At 61.2% G+C, this 20,331-nt stretch overlaps 1 protein-coding gene across 1 annotated transcript; it reads right to left on the bottom strand.

The window, feature by feature from the left end:
* Window positions 1-7,815: 7,815 nt before the first annotated feature.
* Window positions 7,816-20,039, bottom strand: LOC126649861 (creatine kinase M-type-like; the record flags this gene model as incomplete). The annotated part of the gene is made up of 6 exons (XM_050334214.1): window positions 7,816-7,994; window positions 12,078-12,267; window positions 13,831-13,954; window positions 15,994-16,165; window positions 18,568-18,700; window positions 19,771-20,039. Coding segments are annotated over 6 exons (1,067 nt in total), but the record flags the coding sequence as incomplete, so codon positions are not given.
* Window positions 20,040-20,331: the final 292 nt, after the last annotated feature.

The following is a 20,331-nucleotide window of genomic DNA, read 5'->3' as shown; positions in this document are numbered from 1 at the left end:
CGGAGCCCCTCGGGGGTCTCGGGGGGGCTCGGGGGTCTCCTCAGCCAGAGCGCCACGCGGAGCCCCCCCGCCCCCTCCAGGAGCCTCCGCACGGCCTCGGGGGGGGCCCCCTCGAACCAGACCCGCGCCCCCAGCACGCGGTCACCTGCGGGGACCCCTCCCAGTTCAGCCCAGTTCATCCCAGTGCATCCCAGTGCATCCCCAGTGTGTCCCAGTACACCCCCAGTACGGCCTCGGGGGGGGCCCCCTCGAACCAGACCCGCGCCCCCAGCACGCGGTCACCTGCGGGGACCCCTCCCCAGTTCATCCCAGTTCATCCCAGTTCATCCCAGTTCATCCCAGTTCATCCCAGTGCCCCCCCGGGGTCACACCAGTACATCCCAGTACACCCCAGTGATCCCCAGCACGGCCTCGGAGGCCCCTCAGACCAGACCCGCGCCCCCAGCACGCGGTCACCTGCGGGGACCCCTCCCAGTTCATCCCAGTTCATCCCAGTACACCCCAGTGCCTCCCAGTGCCCCCCCAGTGTGTCCCAGTGCCCCCCAGCACGGCCTCGGGGGGGGCCCCCTCGAACCAGACCCGCGCCCCCAGCACGCGGTCACCTGCGGGGACCCCCCCAGTTCATCCCAGTTCATCCCAGTACACCCCAGTTCATCCCAGTGCTCTCCTGGAGTCACCCCAGTGCCTCCCAGTACACCCCAGTGCCCCCCAGTACGGCCTCGGGGGGGCCCCCTCGAACCAGACCCGCGCCCCCAGCACGCGGTCACCTGCGGGGACCCCCCCAGTTCATCCCAGTTCATCCCAGTTCATCCCAGTGTGTCCCAGTGCATCCCCAGTGTGTCCCAGTACACCCCAGTGATCCCCAGCACGGCCTCGGGGGGGCCCCCTCGAACCAGACCCGCGCCCCCAGCACGCAGGTCACCTGCGGGGACCCCCCCCAGTTCATCCCAGTTCAGCCCAGTACACCCCAGTGTGTCCCAGTGCATCCCCAGTGCATCCCCAGTGCCTCCCAGTGCCTCCCAGCTACGGCCTCAGGGGAGCCCCCTCGAACCAGACCCGCGCCCCCAGCATGCGGTCACCTGCGGGGACCCCCCCAGTTCATCCCAGTACACCCCAGTTCACCCCAGTGCCCTCCTGGAGTCACCCCAGTGCGTCCCAGTGTGTCCCAGTGCCCCCAGCACGGCCTCAGGGCGCCCTCAGACCAGACCCGCGCCCCCAGCACGCGGTCACCTGCGGGGACCCCTCCCCAGTTCATCCCAGTTCATCCCAGTACACCCCAGTGCCCCCCCCCGGGTCACTCCAGTGTGTCCCAGTGCCCCCCAGGGTCATCCCAGTGCCCTCCAGTGCTCCCAGTGCCCTCCCAGTCCCTCCCAATCCCCTCCCAGTCCCTCCCAATCCCCTCCCAATCCCCTCCCAGTGCCCTCCCAGTGCCTCCCAGTGCTCCCAGTGCCCCTCAATCCCCTCCCAATCCCCTCCCAGTCCTCCCATTGCCCTCCCAGTCCTCCCAATGCCCTCTCAGTGCCCTCCCAGTGCTCCCAGTACCCCTCAATCCCCTCCCAATCCCCTCCCAGTGCCTCCCAGTCCCTCCCAATCCCCTCCCAGTGCCCTCCCAGTCCCTCCCAGTGCCTCCCAGTGCTCCCAGTCTCACCCTGGTGCAGCCTCAGCGTTTTTGGGGCCTCGGCCACGAAAATCCCCCCCGAGTCGCGGCCCAGGCGGAGCCCCCGGCCCAGCACGTCGGGCCCAGAGCCCACCTCGATCAGCTCCTGGGGGGGGGTCACCATCATCCCCCAGTTCATCCCAGTTCATCCCGGTTCATCCCAGTTCACCCCAGTCCATCCCAGTCCATCCCAGTTCACCCCAGTCCATCAAAACCCATCCCAGTCCATCCCAGTGCCCCCCCGGCCCAGCACGTCGGGCCCAGAGCCCACCTCGATCAGCTCCTGGGGGGGGGTCACCATCACCTCCCAGTTCATCCCAGTTCATCCCAGTTCATCCCAGTCCATCCCAGTCCATCCCAGGCTGCCCAGTCTCAGTCCTCAGTACGTGGCCCAGATCCACCTCGATCAGCTCCTGGGGGGGGGCACCATCACCTCCCAGTTCATCCCAGTCCATCCCAGTCCATCCCAGTTCATCCCAGTTCACCCCAGTTCATCCCAGTTCATCCCAGTTCATCCCAGTCCATCCCAGTGCCCCCCCGGCCCAGCACGTCGGGCCCAGAGCCCACCTCGATCAGCTCCTGGGGGGGGGTCATCATCACCTCCCAGTTCATCCCAGTTCATCCCAGTTCATCCCAGTTCACCCCAGTCCATCCCAGTTCATCCCAGTCCATCCCAGTCCATCCCAGTTCACCCCAGTCCATCCCAGTTCATCCCAGTCCATCCCAGTGCACCCGGTCACACGTCGGCTCGAGCCCACCTCGATCAGCTCCTGGGGGGGGGTCATCATCACCTCCCAGTTCATCCCAGTTCACCCCAGTCCATCCCAGTCCATCCCAGTTCACCCCAGTCCATCCCAGTCCATCCCAGTCCATCCCAGTGCCCCCAGTCAGCACGTCGGGCCCAGAGCCCACCTCGATCAGCTCCTGGGGGGGTCATTGTTACACCCCCTGACCCCCCCAGTCCATCCCAGTCCATCCCAGTCCATCCCAGTGCATCCCAGTCCATCCCAGTCCATCCCAGTGCCCCCCCGGCCCAGCACGTCGGGCCCAGAGCCCACCTCGATCAGCTCCTGGGGGGGGGTCACCATCACCTCCCAGTTCATCCCAGTTCATCCCAGTCAATCAAAACCCATCCCAGTCCATCCCAGTCCATCCCAGTGCCCCCCCGGCCCAGCACGTCGGGCCCCGAGCCCACCTCGATCAGCTCCTGGGGGGTCCAGGCAGGTCACCATCACTCCCAGTCCATCCCAGTTCATCCTAGTTCACCCCAGTTCATCCCAGTGCATAAAACCCATCCCAGTCCATCCCAGTCCATCCCAGTGCCCCCAGTCCATCCCAGTCGGGCCTGAGCCCACCTCGATCAGCTCCTGGGAGGTCACCAGCACTCCCAGTTCATCCCAGTTCATCCCAGTTCATCCCAGTTCACCCCAGTCCATCCCAGTCCATCAAAACCCATCCCAGTCCATCCCAGTGCCCCCCCGATCCCCCACGGCCCTGCACGTCGGGCCCCGAGCCCACCTCGATCAGCTCCTGGGGGGGGGTCACCATCACCTCCCAGTTCATCCCAGTTCATCCCAGTTCATCCCAGTCCATCCCAGTGCATCCCAGTGCATCCCAACCCATCCCAACCCATCCCAGTCCATCCCAGTCCATCCCAGTCCATCCCAGTGCCCCCCAAGCCCACCTTGATCAGCTCCTGGGGGGGGGGTCACCGTCACCCCCCAGTGCATCCCAGTCCATCCCAGTTCACCCCAGTCCATCCCAACCCATCCCAACCCATCCCAGTCCATCCCAGTCCGTCACGGTCCATCCCAGTCACCCCATGACCACCATGAGCTCCTAGTCACATCCCAGTCCATCCCAGTCCATCCCAGTCATCCCATCCCAGTTCATCCCAGTCCATCCCAGTCCATCCCAGTCCATCCCAGTCCATCCCAGTCAATCAAAACCCATCCCAGTCCACCCCAGTCCATCCCAGTCCCCCCCAGTCAATCCCAGTCCATCCCAGTCCATCCCAGTCAATCCCAGCCCATCCCAGTCCATCCCAGTCCATCCCAGTCCACCCCAGTCCATCCCAGTCCATCCCAGTCCATCCCAGTCCATCCCAGTCCACCCCAGTCCATCCCAGTCCATCCCAGTCCATCCCAGTCCCAACTCCCTCACCTCCATGACGGGGGGGATGGGAGGTTCCTCTTTTGGGGGGTCCCGGGGAGTCCCGCGGTGGTGGCAAAAGGGGGGGAGGGGGCTCTGCAGGTCCTGGAAAAGGGAAACGGAGACCCCCAAATTCCCAAAAATCCCATCCCAGAGACCCCAAAATCCCCCAAACCCCATCCCAGAGACCCCCAAATCCCAAAAATCCCAACCCAGAGACCCCCAAATTCCCAAAAATCCAGCCCAGAGACCCCCAAATCCCCAAAAATCCAGCCCAGAGACCCCCAAATTCCCAAAAATCCCAACCCAGAGACCCCCAAATCCCAAAAAATCCCAGCCCAGAGACCCCCAAATCCCAAAAATCCCAGCCCAGAGACCCCCAAATCTCAAAAAATCCCAGCCCAGAGACCCCGAAATTCCCAAAAATCCAGCCCAGAGACCCCAAAATCCCCCAAATTCCCAAAAATCCATCCCAGAGACTCCCAAATCCCCCAAAATCCCAGCCCAGAGACCCCAAAATCCAGCCCAGAGACCCCCAAATCCCCAAAAATCCCAACCCAGAGACCCCCAAATCCCAAAAATCCCAACCCAGAGACCCCAAAATCCAGCCCAGAGACCCCCAAATCCCAAAAATCCCAGCCCAGAGACCCCCAAATCCCCAAAATGCCAAAAATCCCATCCCAGAGACCCCCAAATCCCCCAAATTCCCAAAAATCCAGCCCAGAGACCCCCAAATCCCCAAAAATCCCAACCCAGAGACCCCCAAATCCCAAAAATCCCAACCCAGAGACCCCAAAATCCAGCCCAGAGACCCCCAAATCCCAAAAATCCCAGCCCAGAGACCCCCAAATCCCCAAAATGCCAAAAATCCCATCCCAGAGACCCCCAAATCCCCCAAATCCCAAAAAAATCCCAGCCCAGAGACCCCCAAATCCCCCCAAAATCCATCCCAGAGACCCCCAAATCCCCCAAATCCCAAAAAAATCCCAGCCCAGAGACCCCCAAATTCCCAAAAATCCCAGCCCAGAGACCCCCAAATCCCAAAAAATCCATCCCAGAGACCCCAAATTCCCAAAAATCCCAGCCCAGAGACCCCCAAATCTCCCAAAATCCATCCCAGAGACCCCCAAATCCCAAAAAATCCCATCCCAGAGACCCCCACATCCCAAAAAATCCCAACCCAGAGACTCCCAAATTCCCAAAAATCCCAGCCCAGAGACCCCCAAATCCCCAAAAATCCCAACCCAGAGACCCCCAAATCCCCCAAATCCCCAAAAAATCCAGCCCAGAGACCCCAAAATCCCCCAAATCCCCAAAAATCCAGCCCAGAGACCCCCAAATTCCAAAAAAATCCCAACCCAGAGACCCCCAAATCCCCAAAAATCCCAACCCAGAGACCCCAAAATCCCCAAAAATCCCATCCCAGAGACCCCCAGACCCCAAATTCCCAAAAATCCCAGCCCAGAGACCCCCAAATCCCAAAAAATCCAACCCAGAGAGCCCCAAATCCCCCAAAATCCAGCCCAGAGACCCCCAAATTCCCCAAAATCCCCCAAATTCCCAAAAATCCAGCCCAGAGACCCCCAAATCCCCAAAAATCCCAACCCAGAGACTCCCTAACCCCCCAAAATCCAGCCCAGAGACCCCAAATCCCAAAAATCCCAGCCCAGAGACCCCAGACTTCCTGAAACTTCCCAAAATCCCAGCCCCCAGACCAGAACTCAAATCCCATCAGAGACCCCAATCCCCAAAATCAGCCCAGAGACCCCGCCCAAAATTCCCCAAAAACCCCAGACCCCCAACCCCAAAATCCCAGCCCAGAGACCCCAAGCCCCCAAATCCCCAGAGACCCAATCCCAGAGATCCCAACCCAGAGACCCCAGACCCTTTCCAGCCCCCAAAACCCCCAAAATCCATCCCAGAGACCCCAAATCCCCCAAAACCCCTCCTAGGACCCCCCAAATCCCCAAAATCCATCCCAGAGACCCCAGACCCCTTCCAGCCCCCCCAAACCTCGTTCCTGCTCCCCAAAACTCCCCCAGCCCCCAAAACCCCCTCCCAGCCCCCCAAATCCCCAAACCCCATCCCAGAGACCCCAGACCCCGTTCCAGCCCCCCAAAACCCCCCAAATCCATCCCAGAGACCCCCAAATCCCAAAAATCCCATCCCAGAGACCCCAAATCCCCAAAAATCCAACCCAGAGACCCCAAATCCCCAAAAATCCATCCCAGAGACCCCAATCCCCAAAAATCCCATCCCAGAGACCCCAGACCCCTTCCAGACCCCAAAACCCCAAAATCCATCCCAGAGACCCCCAGACCCCCTTCCAGCCCCCAAAACGCCCCTCGGGTCCCCCACCTCAGGGGTCGCTCCCCCGTCGGCGGCTCTGCCGGGAAGTGGCTCCGGGACCCCCCCGGCCCTCACGGGGACCCCCACGCACCCGCGGGACAAAGGGGTCCTTGTGCCCTCCCCCACGGGAATTCCGGGAATTCCGGGAATTTTGGGGATTCAGCACAAAATCCCGTGGGACGGAGCCGCAGGGGGGGGCAAAAATGGGGGAGGGGATTGGGGAAGATTTGGGGTCCCAAAATGGGGGGTAAAGGAGGTTTAGGGGTCCCAAAAATGGGGAGGGATTGGGGGAAGATTTGGGGGTCCCAAAAATGGGGAGGGGGAATGAGGAAGATTTGGGGTCCCAAAGATGGGGGGGTAAAGGAGGTTTGGGGGTCCCAAAAATGGGGGTTTTAGAGGGAGATTTGGGGGTCCCAAAAATGGGGAGGGGGTTTAGAGGAAGATTTGGGGTCCCAAAGATGGGGGGGTTTAGAGGAAGATTTGGGGTCCCAAAGATGGGGGTTAAGAAGGAAGATTTGGGGTCCCAAAAATGGGGGGTTGAGGAAGATTTGGGGTCCCAAAGATGGGGGGTTAGAGGAAGATTTGGGGGTCCCACCTTTAGGGGGCTCCGGTGACATTTGGGGTCCCCACGGGTCAGGGGGGACATTTGGGGTCCCCCACCGATTGGGGGCTCTGGGGAGATTTGGGGGTCCCCACGAAGTGGGGGCGGCTCAGGGAGATTTGGGGACCCCCACGAGGTCAGGGGATTTGGGGGTCCCCACGGGTTGGGGGGCTCAGGGAAGATTTGGGGTCCCCACAGGTCGGAGGGGATTTGGGGGCCCCACAGGTTGGGGGTTCTCGGGGAGATTTGGAGGTCCCCACCTTGGGGGGCTCAGGGAGATTTGGGGGTCCCTACAGGTTGGGGGGCTCGGGGATATTTGGGGGTCCCCACCTATTGGGGGGGCTCGGGGAGATTTGGGGGTCTCCACGGGGTCGAGGGGAATTGGGGAGATTTGGGGGCCCCACAGGTTGGGGGACTCGGGTGACATTTGGGGGTCCCCACCTTGCAGGGGGCTAGGGGAGATTTGGGGGTCCCCACGGGTCGGGGGGATTTGGGGACCCCATGGGGTCGAAGGGGGATGGGGAGATTTGAGGGTCCCCACAGGGTCACGGGGACATTTGGGGGTCCCCACGAATGGGGGCTCCGGTGACATTTGGGGTCCCCACGGGTCAGGGGGGACATTTGGAGGTCCCCACCGATTGGGGGCTCAGAGGAGATTTGGGGTCCCCCACGGGCTGGGGGCTCAGGGGAGATTTGGGGTCCCCACCGATTGGGGGGGCTCGGGGAGATTTAGGGGTCCCCTACAGGTTGGGGGCTCGGGGAGATTTGGGGACCCCCACGGGTTGGGGGGATTTGGGGCTCCCCACAGGCTCGTGGGACATTTGGGGGTCCTCACCGGTGGAGGGGTCCGGGTGGGGGATCAGATCCTCGAGACCCTCCCGAGGGGGCTTTGATGCCCCCAACCCCCCACATTTCCCCCAAAAAGAAAACCCCACTCAGGGCCACGTCAGGACCAGCAGCGTTTGTGGGGCCGGTCCATGGGGGTTTTTTGGGGTCAGGGGTCCTTTTCCCCTCTCGGGGGGTCCCAGGTGTGGGGGGTCCCGGAGGTCCCTGGCCCCTATTTCTGCGCGGGGATCATGTCGTCGATCGGCTGCTTCTGCTCGAGCTTCTTCTCCATCTCCACCATCAGCTTCACTCCGTCCACCACCATCTGCACCTGCTCCACCTCCGAGAAACCCAGGCGGTCCGCGTTGGAGATGTCGAACACCGCGCCCACCGCAGCCGTGTCCACCCCCCCTGCGGGGAAATTGGGGTTAGAGACCCCCAGAGACCCCCAGGAACCCCCAGCACTGCCCAACCCCGCTCATCACAGCCCAGCCCAGCCCATCCCATCCCATCCCGGCCGGTCCGCGTTGGAGATGTCGAACACCGCGCCCACCGCAGCCGTGTCCACCCCCCCTGGGGGGAAATTGGGGTTAGAGACCCCAGAGACCCCAGAGCATCCCCACCCATCCCCACCCATCCCCATCCCCACCCATCACTGCCCGGCACTGCCCATCCCATCCCATCCCAGGCTGTCCCCGTTGGAGATGTCGAACACCGCGCCCACCGCCGCCGTGTCCACCCCCTGGGGAATTGAGGTTAGAGACCCCAGAGACCCTAGGAACCCCCGGCACTGCCCATCCCTGCTCATCCCATCCCCACCCATCACAGCCAGCCCAGCCTGTCCGCATTGGAGATGTCGAACACCGCGCCCACCGCGGCCGTGTCCACCCCCCCTGGGGGGAAATTGGGGTTAGAGACCCCCAGAGACCCCCCAGAGCATCCCCTACCCATCCCCATCCCCACCCATCACTGCTCATCCTAACCCAGCCCAGCCCAGCCCAGCCCATCCCATCCCAGCCTGTCCCCGTTGGAGATGTCGAACACCGCGCCCACCGCAGCCGTGTCCACCCCTGGGGGTTAAAATGAGTTAGAGACCCCAGAGACCCCCAGAGCATCCCCACCCCATCCCCATCCCCACCCATCACTGCTCATCCTAGTCCAGCCCATCCCCACCCATCCCATCCCAGCCTGTCCGCGTTGGAGATGTCGAACACCGCGCCCACCGCAGCCGTGTCCACCCCCCCTGGGGGGTTAAAATGGGGTTAGAGACCCCCAGAGACCCCCAGAGACCCCAGGAACCCCAGAGACCCCCAGCACTGCCCGGCACTGCCCAGCCCATCCCATCCCGGCCTGTCCGCGTTGGAAATGTCGAACACCGCGCCCACCGCAGCCGTGTCCACCCCCTGGGGGTTAAAATGGGGTTAGAGACCCCAGGGACCCCAGGGACCCCAGAGACCCCCGGCACTGCCCATCCCCACCCATCACAGCCCAGCCCAGCCCATCCCAGCCCAGCCCGGCCGGTCCAGCGTTGGAGATGTCGAACACCGCGCCCACCGCCGCCGTGTCCACCCCTGGGGGTTAAAATGGGGTTAGAGACCCCCAGAGACCCCCAGAGACCCCCAGGGACCCCTCCGGCACTGCCCATCCCCACCCATCCCATCCCAGCCCAGCCCATCCCAGCCTGTCCGCGTTGGAGATGTCGAACACCGCGCCCACCGCCGCCGTGTCCACCCCTGGGGTTAAAATGGGGTTAGAGACCCCAGAGACCCCCAGCACCGACCACCCACCCTGCCCATCCCCACCCATCCCCACCCATCCCCATCACAGCCCAGCCCATCCCAGGCGGTCCGCGTTGGAGATGTCGAACACCGCGCCCACCGCAGCCGTGTCCACCCCCCCTGGGGGGAAATTGGGGTTAGAGACCCCCAGAGACCCCCAGGGACACCCCCAGGGACCCCCAGAGACCACCAGGGACCACCAGGGACCACCAGAGACCACCAGAGACCCCCCCAGGGACCCTCGGGGACGCCCAGAGCCCCCCAGAGACCCCCAGAGACCCCCAGGGACCCCCAGGGACCACCAGATTTTTGGGGGTGTTTGGGGTTGATTTTTGGGGTGTTTTGGGGTTGATTTTTGGGGGTTTTCTGGGGGGTTTTTGGGTTGGTTTTGGGGTTGATTTTTGGGGTGTTTGGGGGTCGATTTTTGGGGTGTTTTGGGGGTTGATTTTGGGGGTGGTTAGGGGGTTGATTTTTGGGGTGTTTTGGGGTTGATTTTTGGGGGTGTTTTGGGGTTGATTTTTGGGGGTGTTTGGGGTTGATTTTTGGGGTTGATTTTTGGGGTGGTTTGGGGTTGATTTTTGGGGGTGTTTTGGGGTCGATTTTTGGGGGTGTTTTTGGGTTGATTTTTGGGGTGGTTTGGGGTTGATTTTTGGGGGTGTTTTGGGGTTGATTTTTGGGGGTTGATTTTTGGAGGGGTTGGGGTTGATTTTTGGGGGTGTTTTGGGGTTGATTTTGGGGGTGTTTTGGGGTTGATTTTTGGGGTGTTTTGGGGTCGATTTTTGGGGGTTTTCTGGGGTTTTTTTGGGGGTGTTTGGGGTTGATTTTTGGGGTTGATTTTTGGGGTGTTTTGGGGTTGATTTTTGGGGGTGTTTTGGAGTTGATTTTGGGGGTGTTTTGGGGTTGATTTTTGGGGTGTTTTGGGGTTGATTTTTGGGGTGTTTTGGGTTCGATTTTTGGGGTGTTTTGGGGTCGATTTTGGGAGTGTTTTGGGGTTGATTTTTGGGGTGTTTTGGGTTCGATTTTTGGGGTGTTTTGGGGTCGATTTTTGGGGTGTTTTGGGGTTGATTTTTGGGGTGTTTTGGGGGTGTTTTAGGGTTGATTTTGGGGGTGTTCTGGGGTTGATTTTTGGGGTGCTTTAGGGTGTTTCTTGGGGTGTTTTGGGGTTGATTTTTGGGGGTGTTTTGGGGTTGATTTTTGGGGGTGTTTTGGGGTTGATTTTGGGGTGTTTTTGGGAGTTGATTTTGGGGATTTTCTGGGGTGTTTTGGGGTGTTTTGGTGTTGATTTTTGGGGTGTTTTGGGGTTGATTTTTGGGGTGTTTTGGGGTTGATTTTTGGGGATGTTTTGGGGTTGATTTTTGGGGTGTTTTGGGCACTGGTTTTAGGGGTGTTTTGGGGGTGTTTTGGGGGTGTTTTGGGGTTGGTTTTTTTGGTGTTTTTGGGGTTGCTTTTGGGGTGGTTTTTGGGGTGGTTTTTTGGGTTTTTTTTAGGAGTTTTTTTGGGGTGGTTTTGAGGTGGTTTTGGGGTGGTTTTTGGGGGTGTTTTTGGGGTGTTTTTTGGGGTGTTTTGGGGGTGTTTTTTTTTGGGGTATTTTTGGGTTTGTTTTGGGGGTGGTTTTTTGGGTGTTTTTCGAGGTTGATTTTGGGGTGTTTTTGAGGTGTTTTTTGGGGTGGTTTTGGGATTGGTTTTGAGGTGTTTTGGGGTGTTTTTTTGGGGTAGTTTTGAGGTGTTTTGGGGTTTTTTTTGGGGTGGTTTTGAGGTGGTTTTGGGGTGGTTTTTTTGGGGTGTTTTTTGGGGTGTTTTTTGGGGTGGTTTTTGGGGGTGGTTTTGGGATGTTTTTTGGGGGTATTTTTCGGGTGTTTGTTTGGTTGTTTTTGGGGTGTTCTTGGGGGTGTTTTGGGGGTGGTTTTTGGGGTTGTTTTAGGTGGGGTTTTTTTGTTGTTTTGGGGGTGTTTTTCTGGTGTTTTTTTGGTTGTTTTGGGGTTGGTTTTGGGGGTTGTTTTGGGGGTGTTTTAGGGGGGTTTTTTAGGGGTGTTTTTGGGATTGGTTTTGGGTTATTTTTTGGGGTGTTTTTTGGGTTATTTATGGGGTGTTTTTTGGGGGTCCCCACCTGTGCCCCGTTTCTGCAGGCGGAGTCTCTTGAGGATCTCCTCGAATTTGGGGTGCTGGCTGAGGTGGTTTGGGGTGGTTTTTGGGGCTGTTTTAGGCTGTTTTTGGGGTGTTTTAGGTCCCCACCTGTGCCCCGTTTCTGCAGGCGGAGCCTCTTGAGGATCTCCTCGAATTTGGGGTGCTGGCTGAGGTGGTTTGGGGTGATTTTGGGCTATTTTAGGTGTGTTTTGGGTTATTTTAGGTGTGTTTTTTTGGGTGTTTTTGGGTCCCCACCTGTGCCCCGTTTCTGCAGGCAGAGCCTCTTGAGGATCTCCTCGAATTTGGGGTGCTGGCTGAGGTGCTTTGGGGTGGTTTGGGGCTATTTTTGGGGTGATTTTGGGTTATTTTTTGGGGTGATTTTGGGGTGTTTGGGGTCCCCACCTGTGCCCCGTTTCTGCAGGCGGAGCCTCTTGAGGATCTCCTCGAATTTGGGGTGCTGGCTGAGGTGGTTTGGGCTGTTTTTGGGGTGTTTTTTGGGGCTGTTTTTTGGTTGTTTTTGGGGTGGTTTTGGGGCTGTTTGGGGTGGTTTTTGGGGTGTTTTAGGCTGGTTTTGGGTGTTTTAGGTCCCCACCTGTGCCCCGTTTCTGCAGGCGGAGCCTCTTGAGGATCTCCTCGAATTTGGGGTGCTGGCTGAGGTGCTGCAGCCTGACGTGGACCCCTCCCCTCAGCCCCGTGCCCAGGTTGGAGGGGCAGGTCAGGATGTAGCCCAGGTGCTCGGTCCACATGAAGGGGTGCCCGGCCTTCTTGAAGATCTCCTCGATCTGGGGGGGGGGTCAGGAGGGCTCAGGGCACCCCCAGGGCACCCCCAGGGCACCCCAGAGAACCCCCAGGGCACCCCCGGGGCACCCCCAGGGCACCCCAGGGCACCCCCAGGGCACCCCCAGGGCACCCCCAGGGCACCCCCAGAGCACCCCCAGGGAACCCCCGGGCACCCCCAGAGCACCCCCGGAGCCTCCCGGGCACCGAGACCCCCAGGACGTGTCCCCAAAATAGCCCCAAATCCCACAAATCCCACAAATCCCCCAAATTCCCATAAATCTCACACAAATCCCACAAATCACCCCAAATCCCCACAAATTCCACAAATTCCCATAAATCCCACAAATCCCACAAATTCCACAAATCCCTCCACATCCCCCAAATCCCTCCACATCCCCCTACACCCCCAAAATGCCCTCATATCCCCAAATCCCCCAAATCCCACAAATCCCCAATACCCCCAAATCCCCCAAATGCCCCCATACCCCAAATCCCCTCACAGCCCCAAACCCTCCAACACTCCCCAAATCCCCAAATCCCCCCAAATCCCCAAATCCCTCACATCCCCTAAATCCCCCAAATCCCCCATATCCCCAAAATCCCCCAAATACCCCCAGATCCCCCAAATCCCCAAATCCCCTCACAGCCCCCAAATCTCCCCATGTCCCCCAAATCCCCCAATATCCCCAAATCCCCTATACCTCAAAATCCCTCCCCATCCCCAAATGCCCCCAAATCCTTCCATGAACCCAAATCCCTCATACCCCAAAATCCCCCCACATCCCCCAATATCCCCCAAATCCCCCCAAATCCCCCCACGTCCCCAGATCCCCCAAAATCCCCAAATCCCTCCACACCCCCAAATCCCCCGTGCCCCCAAATCCCCTCACACCCCCACACCTCCCAATCCCCTGTGCCCCCAAAATGCCCTCATACCCCAGATTCCCCAAACCCCCCAAATCCCCCAATACCCCCAAATCCCCACATCTCCTGAATCCCCTTGTCCCCCACATCCCCCAAATCCCTCCAACACTCCCCAAATCCCCTATGCCCCCAAAATGCCCTCATATCCCCAAATCCCCAAATCCCCAAATCCCCTCAAATCCCCAAATCCCTCCACATCCCCACATCCCTCAAATTCCTCCAACACCCCCAATCCCCTGTGCCCCCTAACACCCCCAAATCTCCTCCACATCCCCCTGTGCCCCCAATATCCCCAAATCCTCACACTCCCAAATCCCTCCAATATCCCAAATCCCCTACGTCCCCAAATCCCCTAAAATCCCCAATATCCCCAAATCCCCCAAATCCCTCCACATCCCCAAATCCCCCAAATCCCCAAATCCCCTATACCCCCAAATCCTCACAAATCCCCCAAATCCCCTCACACCCCCAAATCCCCAAATCCCTGAAATCCCTCAAATCCTCCAACACTCCCCAATCCCCTGTGCCCCCAAAATGCCCTCATCACCCCCAAATCCCTCCAACACCCCCAATCCCCCATGCCCCCAAATCCCCCCCTGTGCCCCCCAAATCCCCCTCACACCCCCCAAATGCCCCCCCACCTTCTTGAGGCCGACGCAGAAGCGGCGGAAAACGTCCCTCATGTTGCCTCCCTTCTGCATGGAGATGACCCTGAGGTGATCCTCTTCGTTCATCCACACCAGGAACGTCTTGTTGTCATTGTGCCTGGGGGGAGAGGGGGGTCAGACCCCCGGGACCTCAGAGACCACCAGGGACACCCAGAGCACCTCAGGGACCCCCAGGGACCACCACGGCACCCCCGGGACCCCCAGAAACCCCTCAGGGGATCCTCCTCATTCACCCACACCAGGAACGTCTTGTTGTCGTTGTGCCTGGGGGGAGAGGGGGGTCAGGCCCTCAGAAACCCCCAGGACCCCAGAACCCCGGGACCCCAGAAACCACCACGGCACCCCAGGGACCCTCAGGGGATCCTCCTCGTTCACCCACACCAGGAACGTCTTGTTGTCGTTGTGCCTGGGGGACGGGTCAGACCCCAGAACCCCGGACCCCCGAGACCCTCAGAGACCACCCAGGATCCCCTGGACCCCAGAGCACCCCAGGGACCCCCAGAAACCACCCCGGGACCCCTCAGGGGATCCTCCTCATTCACCCACACCAGGAACGTCTTGTTGTCATTGTGCCTGGGGGGAGAGGGGGGTCAGACCCCAGGACACCCCGGGACCCCCAGAAACCCCCGGGATCCCCTGGGACCCCCAGGGACCCCCAGAAACCCCCCCGGGACCTCCAGGGATGCCCCCGGGACCCCCAGGAACCCCCAGGGCACCCCAAGGACCCCCAGGGGCAACCCAGGGACCCCGCCGGGCACCCCAGGGACCTCCAGGGACCCCCAGAAACCACGCCGGGCTCCCCCGGGATCCCAGGGGCAACCCAGGGACCCCCAGGGGACAACGGGGGGGGTGAGACCCTTGGGGAGACCCCCAGGGACCACCCCGGGACCTCCAGGGACCCCCCCGGGATCCCCAAGGACCCCCAGGGGACCACTACGGGACCCCCAGAAACCCCCACGGGATCCCCAGGGACCCCCAGGGGACCCCCAGGGGACCCCCAGGGGACAGACGAGGGGGGTGAGACCCCCGGGGAGACCCCAGGGGAGACCCCGGGTACCCCCAGAAACTCCCCCGGGACCCCCACGGGACTCCCAGGGGACAGACGGGGGGGGTGAGACCCCCAGGGAGACCCCCGGGGAGACCCCCGGGCACCCTCAGGGAACAGATGGGGAGGGGGGGCCCTTTCTGCCCCCCTGGGTGGGATCCAGGGGGGATCCAGGGGGCAATCCAGGGGTCTGGGTGCCCCTTTGTCCCATCCCAGGTGGGATCCAGGTGTGGGGGTGCCCCTTTCTCCCCTGCCAGCTGCGTCCCCCCTTCCCCAGTCGCCCCCCAGTCGCCCCCAGTTGCCCTCCCAGTGCCCTCCCAGTCCCTCCCAGTGCCCTCCAGTCCCTCCCAGTGCCCTCAGTGCCTCAGTGCCCTCCCAGTGCCCTCCCAGTGCCCCCCAGTGCCCACCAGATGCCGCGGGCGTCAGGCCAGTCTCTCCTAGTCCCTCCCAGTGCCTCCCAGTGCCCTTCCAGTGCCTCCCAGTGCCTCCCAGTGCCCGCCAGATGCCTCGCAGTGCCGTCCCAGTGCCCTCCTAGATGCCACGGGCGTCGGGCCAGTCCCTCCCAGTGCCCTCCCAGTGCCCTCCCAGTCCCTCCCAGTCCCTCCCAGTGCCTCCCAGTGCCCACCAGATGCCCTCGCAGGTGCCTGCCAGTCCCTCCCAGTGCCTCCCAGTGCCCTACCAGATGCCGCGTGTCGGCCAGTCGCTCCTAGTGCCCTCCCAGTGCCCTCCCAGTGCCCTCCCAGTCCCTCCCAGTCCTCCCCAGTGCCCTCCAGTGCCCTCCCAGTGCCTCCCAGTGCCCACCAGATGCCGCGGGTCAGGCCAGTCCTCCCAGTGCCCCCAGTCCCCCCAGACCCTCCCAGTGCCCCTCCAGTGCCTCCCAGTGCCCCCAGTGCCTCCCAGTGCCTCCCAGTGCCCACCAGATGCCGCGGGCGTCGGGCCAGTCACCCTCAGTCCCTCCCAGTGCCCCCCAGTGCCCCCCAGTGCCCTCCCAGTGCCCTCCCAGTCCCTCCCAGTGCCTCCCAGTGCCTCCCAGTCCTCCCAGTGCCCTCCCAGTGCCCTCCCAGTCCCTCCCAGTGCCCCCCAGTGCCCACCAGATGCCGCGGGCGTCGGGCCAGTCGCGGGCCATGCCCGAGGCGAGCAGCAGGGGGGACACGGGCTTGTCGAAGAGGAAGTGGTCGTCGATGAGCTGCTGCTGCTCCTGCTCCGTCATCGCCTTCAGGGGGTAGTACCGGCCCTTGAACTCCCCGTCCAGGCTGTTCAGGGCTGGGGGAGGGGTCAGGGACACGCCCATCAGGGGACACGCCCACTCATGGACACGCCCAAGGTGGGACACGCCCACCCAGGACACGCCCAAGGTGGGACACGCCCACCCACGGACCCCCCTTCGTGGGGTGGGAGCGGCCCTTGAACTCCCCGTCCAGGCTGGGAGGGGCGGGGCGGGGTCAGGGACACGCCCATCGTGGGACACGCCCACCCGGGACACGCCCAAGGTGGGACACGCCCACCCAGGGACACGCCCATCTGAGTGGGACCACCCACCAGCCCACCCAAAACCCACCCAAATCTGCCCCAAAAACCCACCCAAAACCACCCAAACCCACCCAAACCCACCCAAATCTGCCCCAAAACCCACCCCAAAACCCACCCCAAACCCACCCAAATCCACCCCAAACCTCACCCCAAAAACCCACCCCAAACCACTCCACCCAAACCTCCTAAACCCCACCCCAAATCCACCCAAACCCACCTGAAAACCACTCCACCAAACCCACCCAAAACCCCACCCAAACCTGCCCCAAAAACCTACCCCAAACCCACCCTAAACCACCCATCCCTAAACCCACCCAAAACCCACCCAAAACCCACTCAAACTCACCCAAACCACTCCACCCAAACTCACCCAAACCCACCCAAATCTGCCCTAAAACCCACCTCCAAACTCCACCCCAAACCCCACCCAAACTGCCCCAAAACCCACCCCAAACCCTCCATCCAAACCCACCCCTAAACCCCACCTAAACCTACCCTAAACCCACTCACAAAAATCCAACCCCAACCCCACTCCAAACCCTCCATCCAAACATCCCCAAACCCACCCAAAACCCACCAAATCCACCCAAACCACCCACCCAAACCTGCCCTAAACCCACCCCAAATCCACCCAAAACCACCCACCCAAACCTGCCCAAAACCCACCCCAAATCCACCCAAAACCCACCCAAAACTCACCCAAAACCCTCCATCCAAACCCACCCAAACCCACCCCAAATCCACTCAAATCCACCCAAACCCTCCATCAAAACCCACCCCAAAACCACCCAAAGGCACCCAAACCCACCCAAACCCACCCAAATGTACCTAAACCACCCACCCAATCGGCCCAAACCCACCCCCAAATCCACCCAAACCCACCCAAACCCTCCATCCAAACCCACCCCAAACCCCACCTAAACCCACCCAATGTACCCAAAATCACCCACCCAAACCCACCCAAATGTACCCAAAATCACCCACTAAACCTGCCCTAAACCCACCCCAAATCCACCCAAACCCACCAAACCAACATCCACCCAAACCCGCTCTCTAAACCCACCCCAAGTCCACCAAACCCACCCAAACCTCCATCCAAACCCACCCCAAACCACCCAAAGGCACCCAAAACCCACTGCAAAACCCCCAAACCCACCCAAACCACCCACCCAAACCTGCCCTAAACCCACCCCAAATCCACTCAAATCCACCCAAAACCCTCCATCAAAACCCACCCCCAAACCCCCCGAAAAACCACCCAAAACCCCATTGAAAACCACCCACCTAAACCCACCCAAATGCACCCAAAACCCACCCAAACCCACCCCAAATCCCACCACCTAAACCCACCCAAATGCACCCAAACCCACCCAAACCCACCCAAATGCACCCAAACCCACCCAAACCCACCCCAAAACCCTCCATCCAAACCCACCCCAAACCCACCCACCCAAATCCACCCAAAAGCCACCCAAAACCCACCCAAATCTGCCCCAAAAACCCACCCCAAAACCCACCCAAATGTACCCAAAACCACCCACCCAAACCCACCCAAAACCCACCCCAAATCCACCCACCCAAACCTGCCCTAAACTCCACCCCAAATCCACCCCAAAACCCACCCAAAACTCACCCAAAACCCTCCCATCCAAACCCACCCAAACCCACCCAAACCCACTCAAATCCACCCAAACCCACCCAAATCCACCCAAACCCACCCCAAATCCACCCAAAACTCACCCAAAACCCTCCATCCAAACCCACCCAAAACCACCCAAACCCCACTCAAAACCCACCCAAAACCCACCCCCAAATCCACTCAAACCCACCCAAAACCACCCAAAACCCTCTCCTTTCTCACCCACTCACTACGGGCCACACCCACCCAGGCCACTCCCACCCACCACACCCACTGAGGCCACTCCCCATCGACCACACCCACCCAGGCCACTCCCCACCCACCACACCCACCCAGGCCACTCCCTTCCACCACACCCACCCAGGCCACTCCCCACCCACCACACCCACCCAAACCACTCCCCACCCACCACACCCACCGAGACACTCCCCACCCACCACACCCCCCGACCACACCCATTTAGGCCCCCGCCCCTGGCCACGCCCCCGGGGCTCACCCTGCACCGAGAGCTTCTCGATGGCGCGGCGCTCGCCCCGGCTGCAGTGGGGGGGCAGCGAGTACCCCTTGATGGAGCGGCCCGTGCGCACCCTGCTGCTCAGAACGTACTTGGGGTCCAGGTCCTCGCCCCCCTGGGACCCCAAAATATCACTGATGAGGGGCTGGGACCCCCCCAAAAACACCCTGAGCTCCCCCCGAGAGACCCCGGGGGATGGAACCCCCCAGCACCCCTGAACTGCCCCGTACGCACCCGGCTGCTCAGCACGTACTTGGGGTCCAGGTCCTCACCCCCCTGGGACCCCAAAATGTGATTGAGGGGGTGCCAAAACCCCCTGAGCCCCCCTGAGCCCCCTGGAGCCCCTAGGACCCTGAGACCCCCAGTACCCCTTGATGGAGCGGCCCGTGCGCACCCGGCTGCTCAGCACGTACTTGGGGTCCAGGTCCTCGCCCCCCTGGGACCCCAAAATGTGATTGAGGGGTCCAGAACGCCCTGAGACCCACAGAACCCCCTGAGCCCCCTGAGCCCCCATGAGCCCCCAGTACTCCCTTGATGGAGCGGCCCGTGCGCACCCGGCTGCTCAGCACGTACTTGGGGTCCAGGTCCTCACCCCCCTGGGACCCCAAAACATCGATCAGGGGGCTGGGACTCCAAAAACACCCTGAACTCCACAGAACCCCCAGGACCCTTGAACCTGCCCCGTGCGCGCCACCCGGCTGCTCCAGCACGCACTTGGGGTCCAGGTCCTCACCCCCTGAGACCCCAAAATATCACTGAGAGGGGCTGGGACCCCAAAAACCCCTGAGCCCTCCCCCTGAACCCCTGAGCCCCCAGGACCCCCAGGACCCCAGGACCCCCAGGACACCCCAGGACCCCTCCCCACCTTGGAGGTTCTCGTGGTTGAGGTCTGTTTTGTGTTTGTCCGTGGGTTTGTACCCCCAGCCCAGGGACCCCTGACCCTGCAGACCCTCCTCACCTCAGGGACCCCCAGGACCCCCTGAGCTCCCTAGGACCCCCAGGACCCCCAGGACCCCCCAGGACCCCCAGGGACCCCTCCCCACCTTGAGGTTCTCGTGGTTGAGGTCAGTTTTGTGCTTGTCCGTGGGTTTGTACCCCCAGCCAGGGACCCCTGACCCTGCAGGACCCCCCTCACCCCTGAGCCCCCCCAGGACCCCCCAGGACCCCACCAGGACCCCTCCCCACCTTGAGGTTCTCGTGGTTGAGGTCAGTTTTGTGCTTGTCCGTGGGTTTGTACCCCCCGTGCCTGTCCTGGATCACGGGGTCGAAAAGCTCCTTGAACACCTCGTAGGACTCCTCGTCCCCCGCCACGCAGCCCACGGTCATGATGAACGGGTGGCCTGGGGGGAGACCAGTATGGGACCAGTTAGGGACCAGTATGGAACCAGTATGGCACTGGGATGGCACTGGGATGGGGCACTGGGGGTCACCCACGGTCATGATGAACGGGTGGCCTGGGAAAACCAGTATGGGACCAGTTAGGGACCAGTATGGAACTGGGATGGCACTGGGACCAGTTAGGAACCAGTATGGAACCAGTATGGAACCAGTATGGGGCTGGGATGGCACTGGGATGGCACTGGGATGGCACTGGGATGGCACTGGGGGTCACCCACGGTCATGATGAACGGGTGGCCTGGGGGGAAAAACCAGTATGGGACCAGTATGAGACTGGGATGGGGCACTGGGACCAGTTAGGAACCAGTATGGAACCAGTATGGAACCAGTATGGGGCTGGGATGGCAC

This window comes from Myiozetetes cayanensis, unplaced genomic scaffold (genome assembly GCF_022539395.1).
Source record: "Myiozetetes cayanensis isolate MyiCay16 unplaced genomic scaffold, myiCay2020 scf504, whole genome shotgun sequence".
In the NCBI taxonomy this organism is placed as follows: domain Eukaryota; kingdom Metazoa; phylum Chordata; class Aves; order Passeriformes; family Tyrannidae; genus Myiozetetes; species Myiozetetes cayanensis.
Note: the sequence above shows the minus strand (reverse complement) of the source record. Positions and strands in the feature narration are given on the sequence as shown.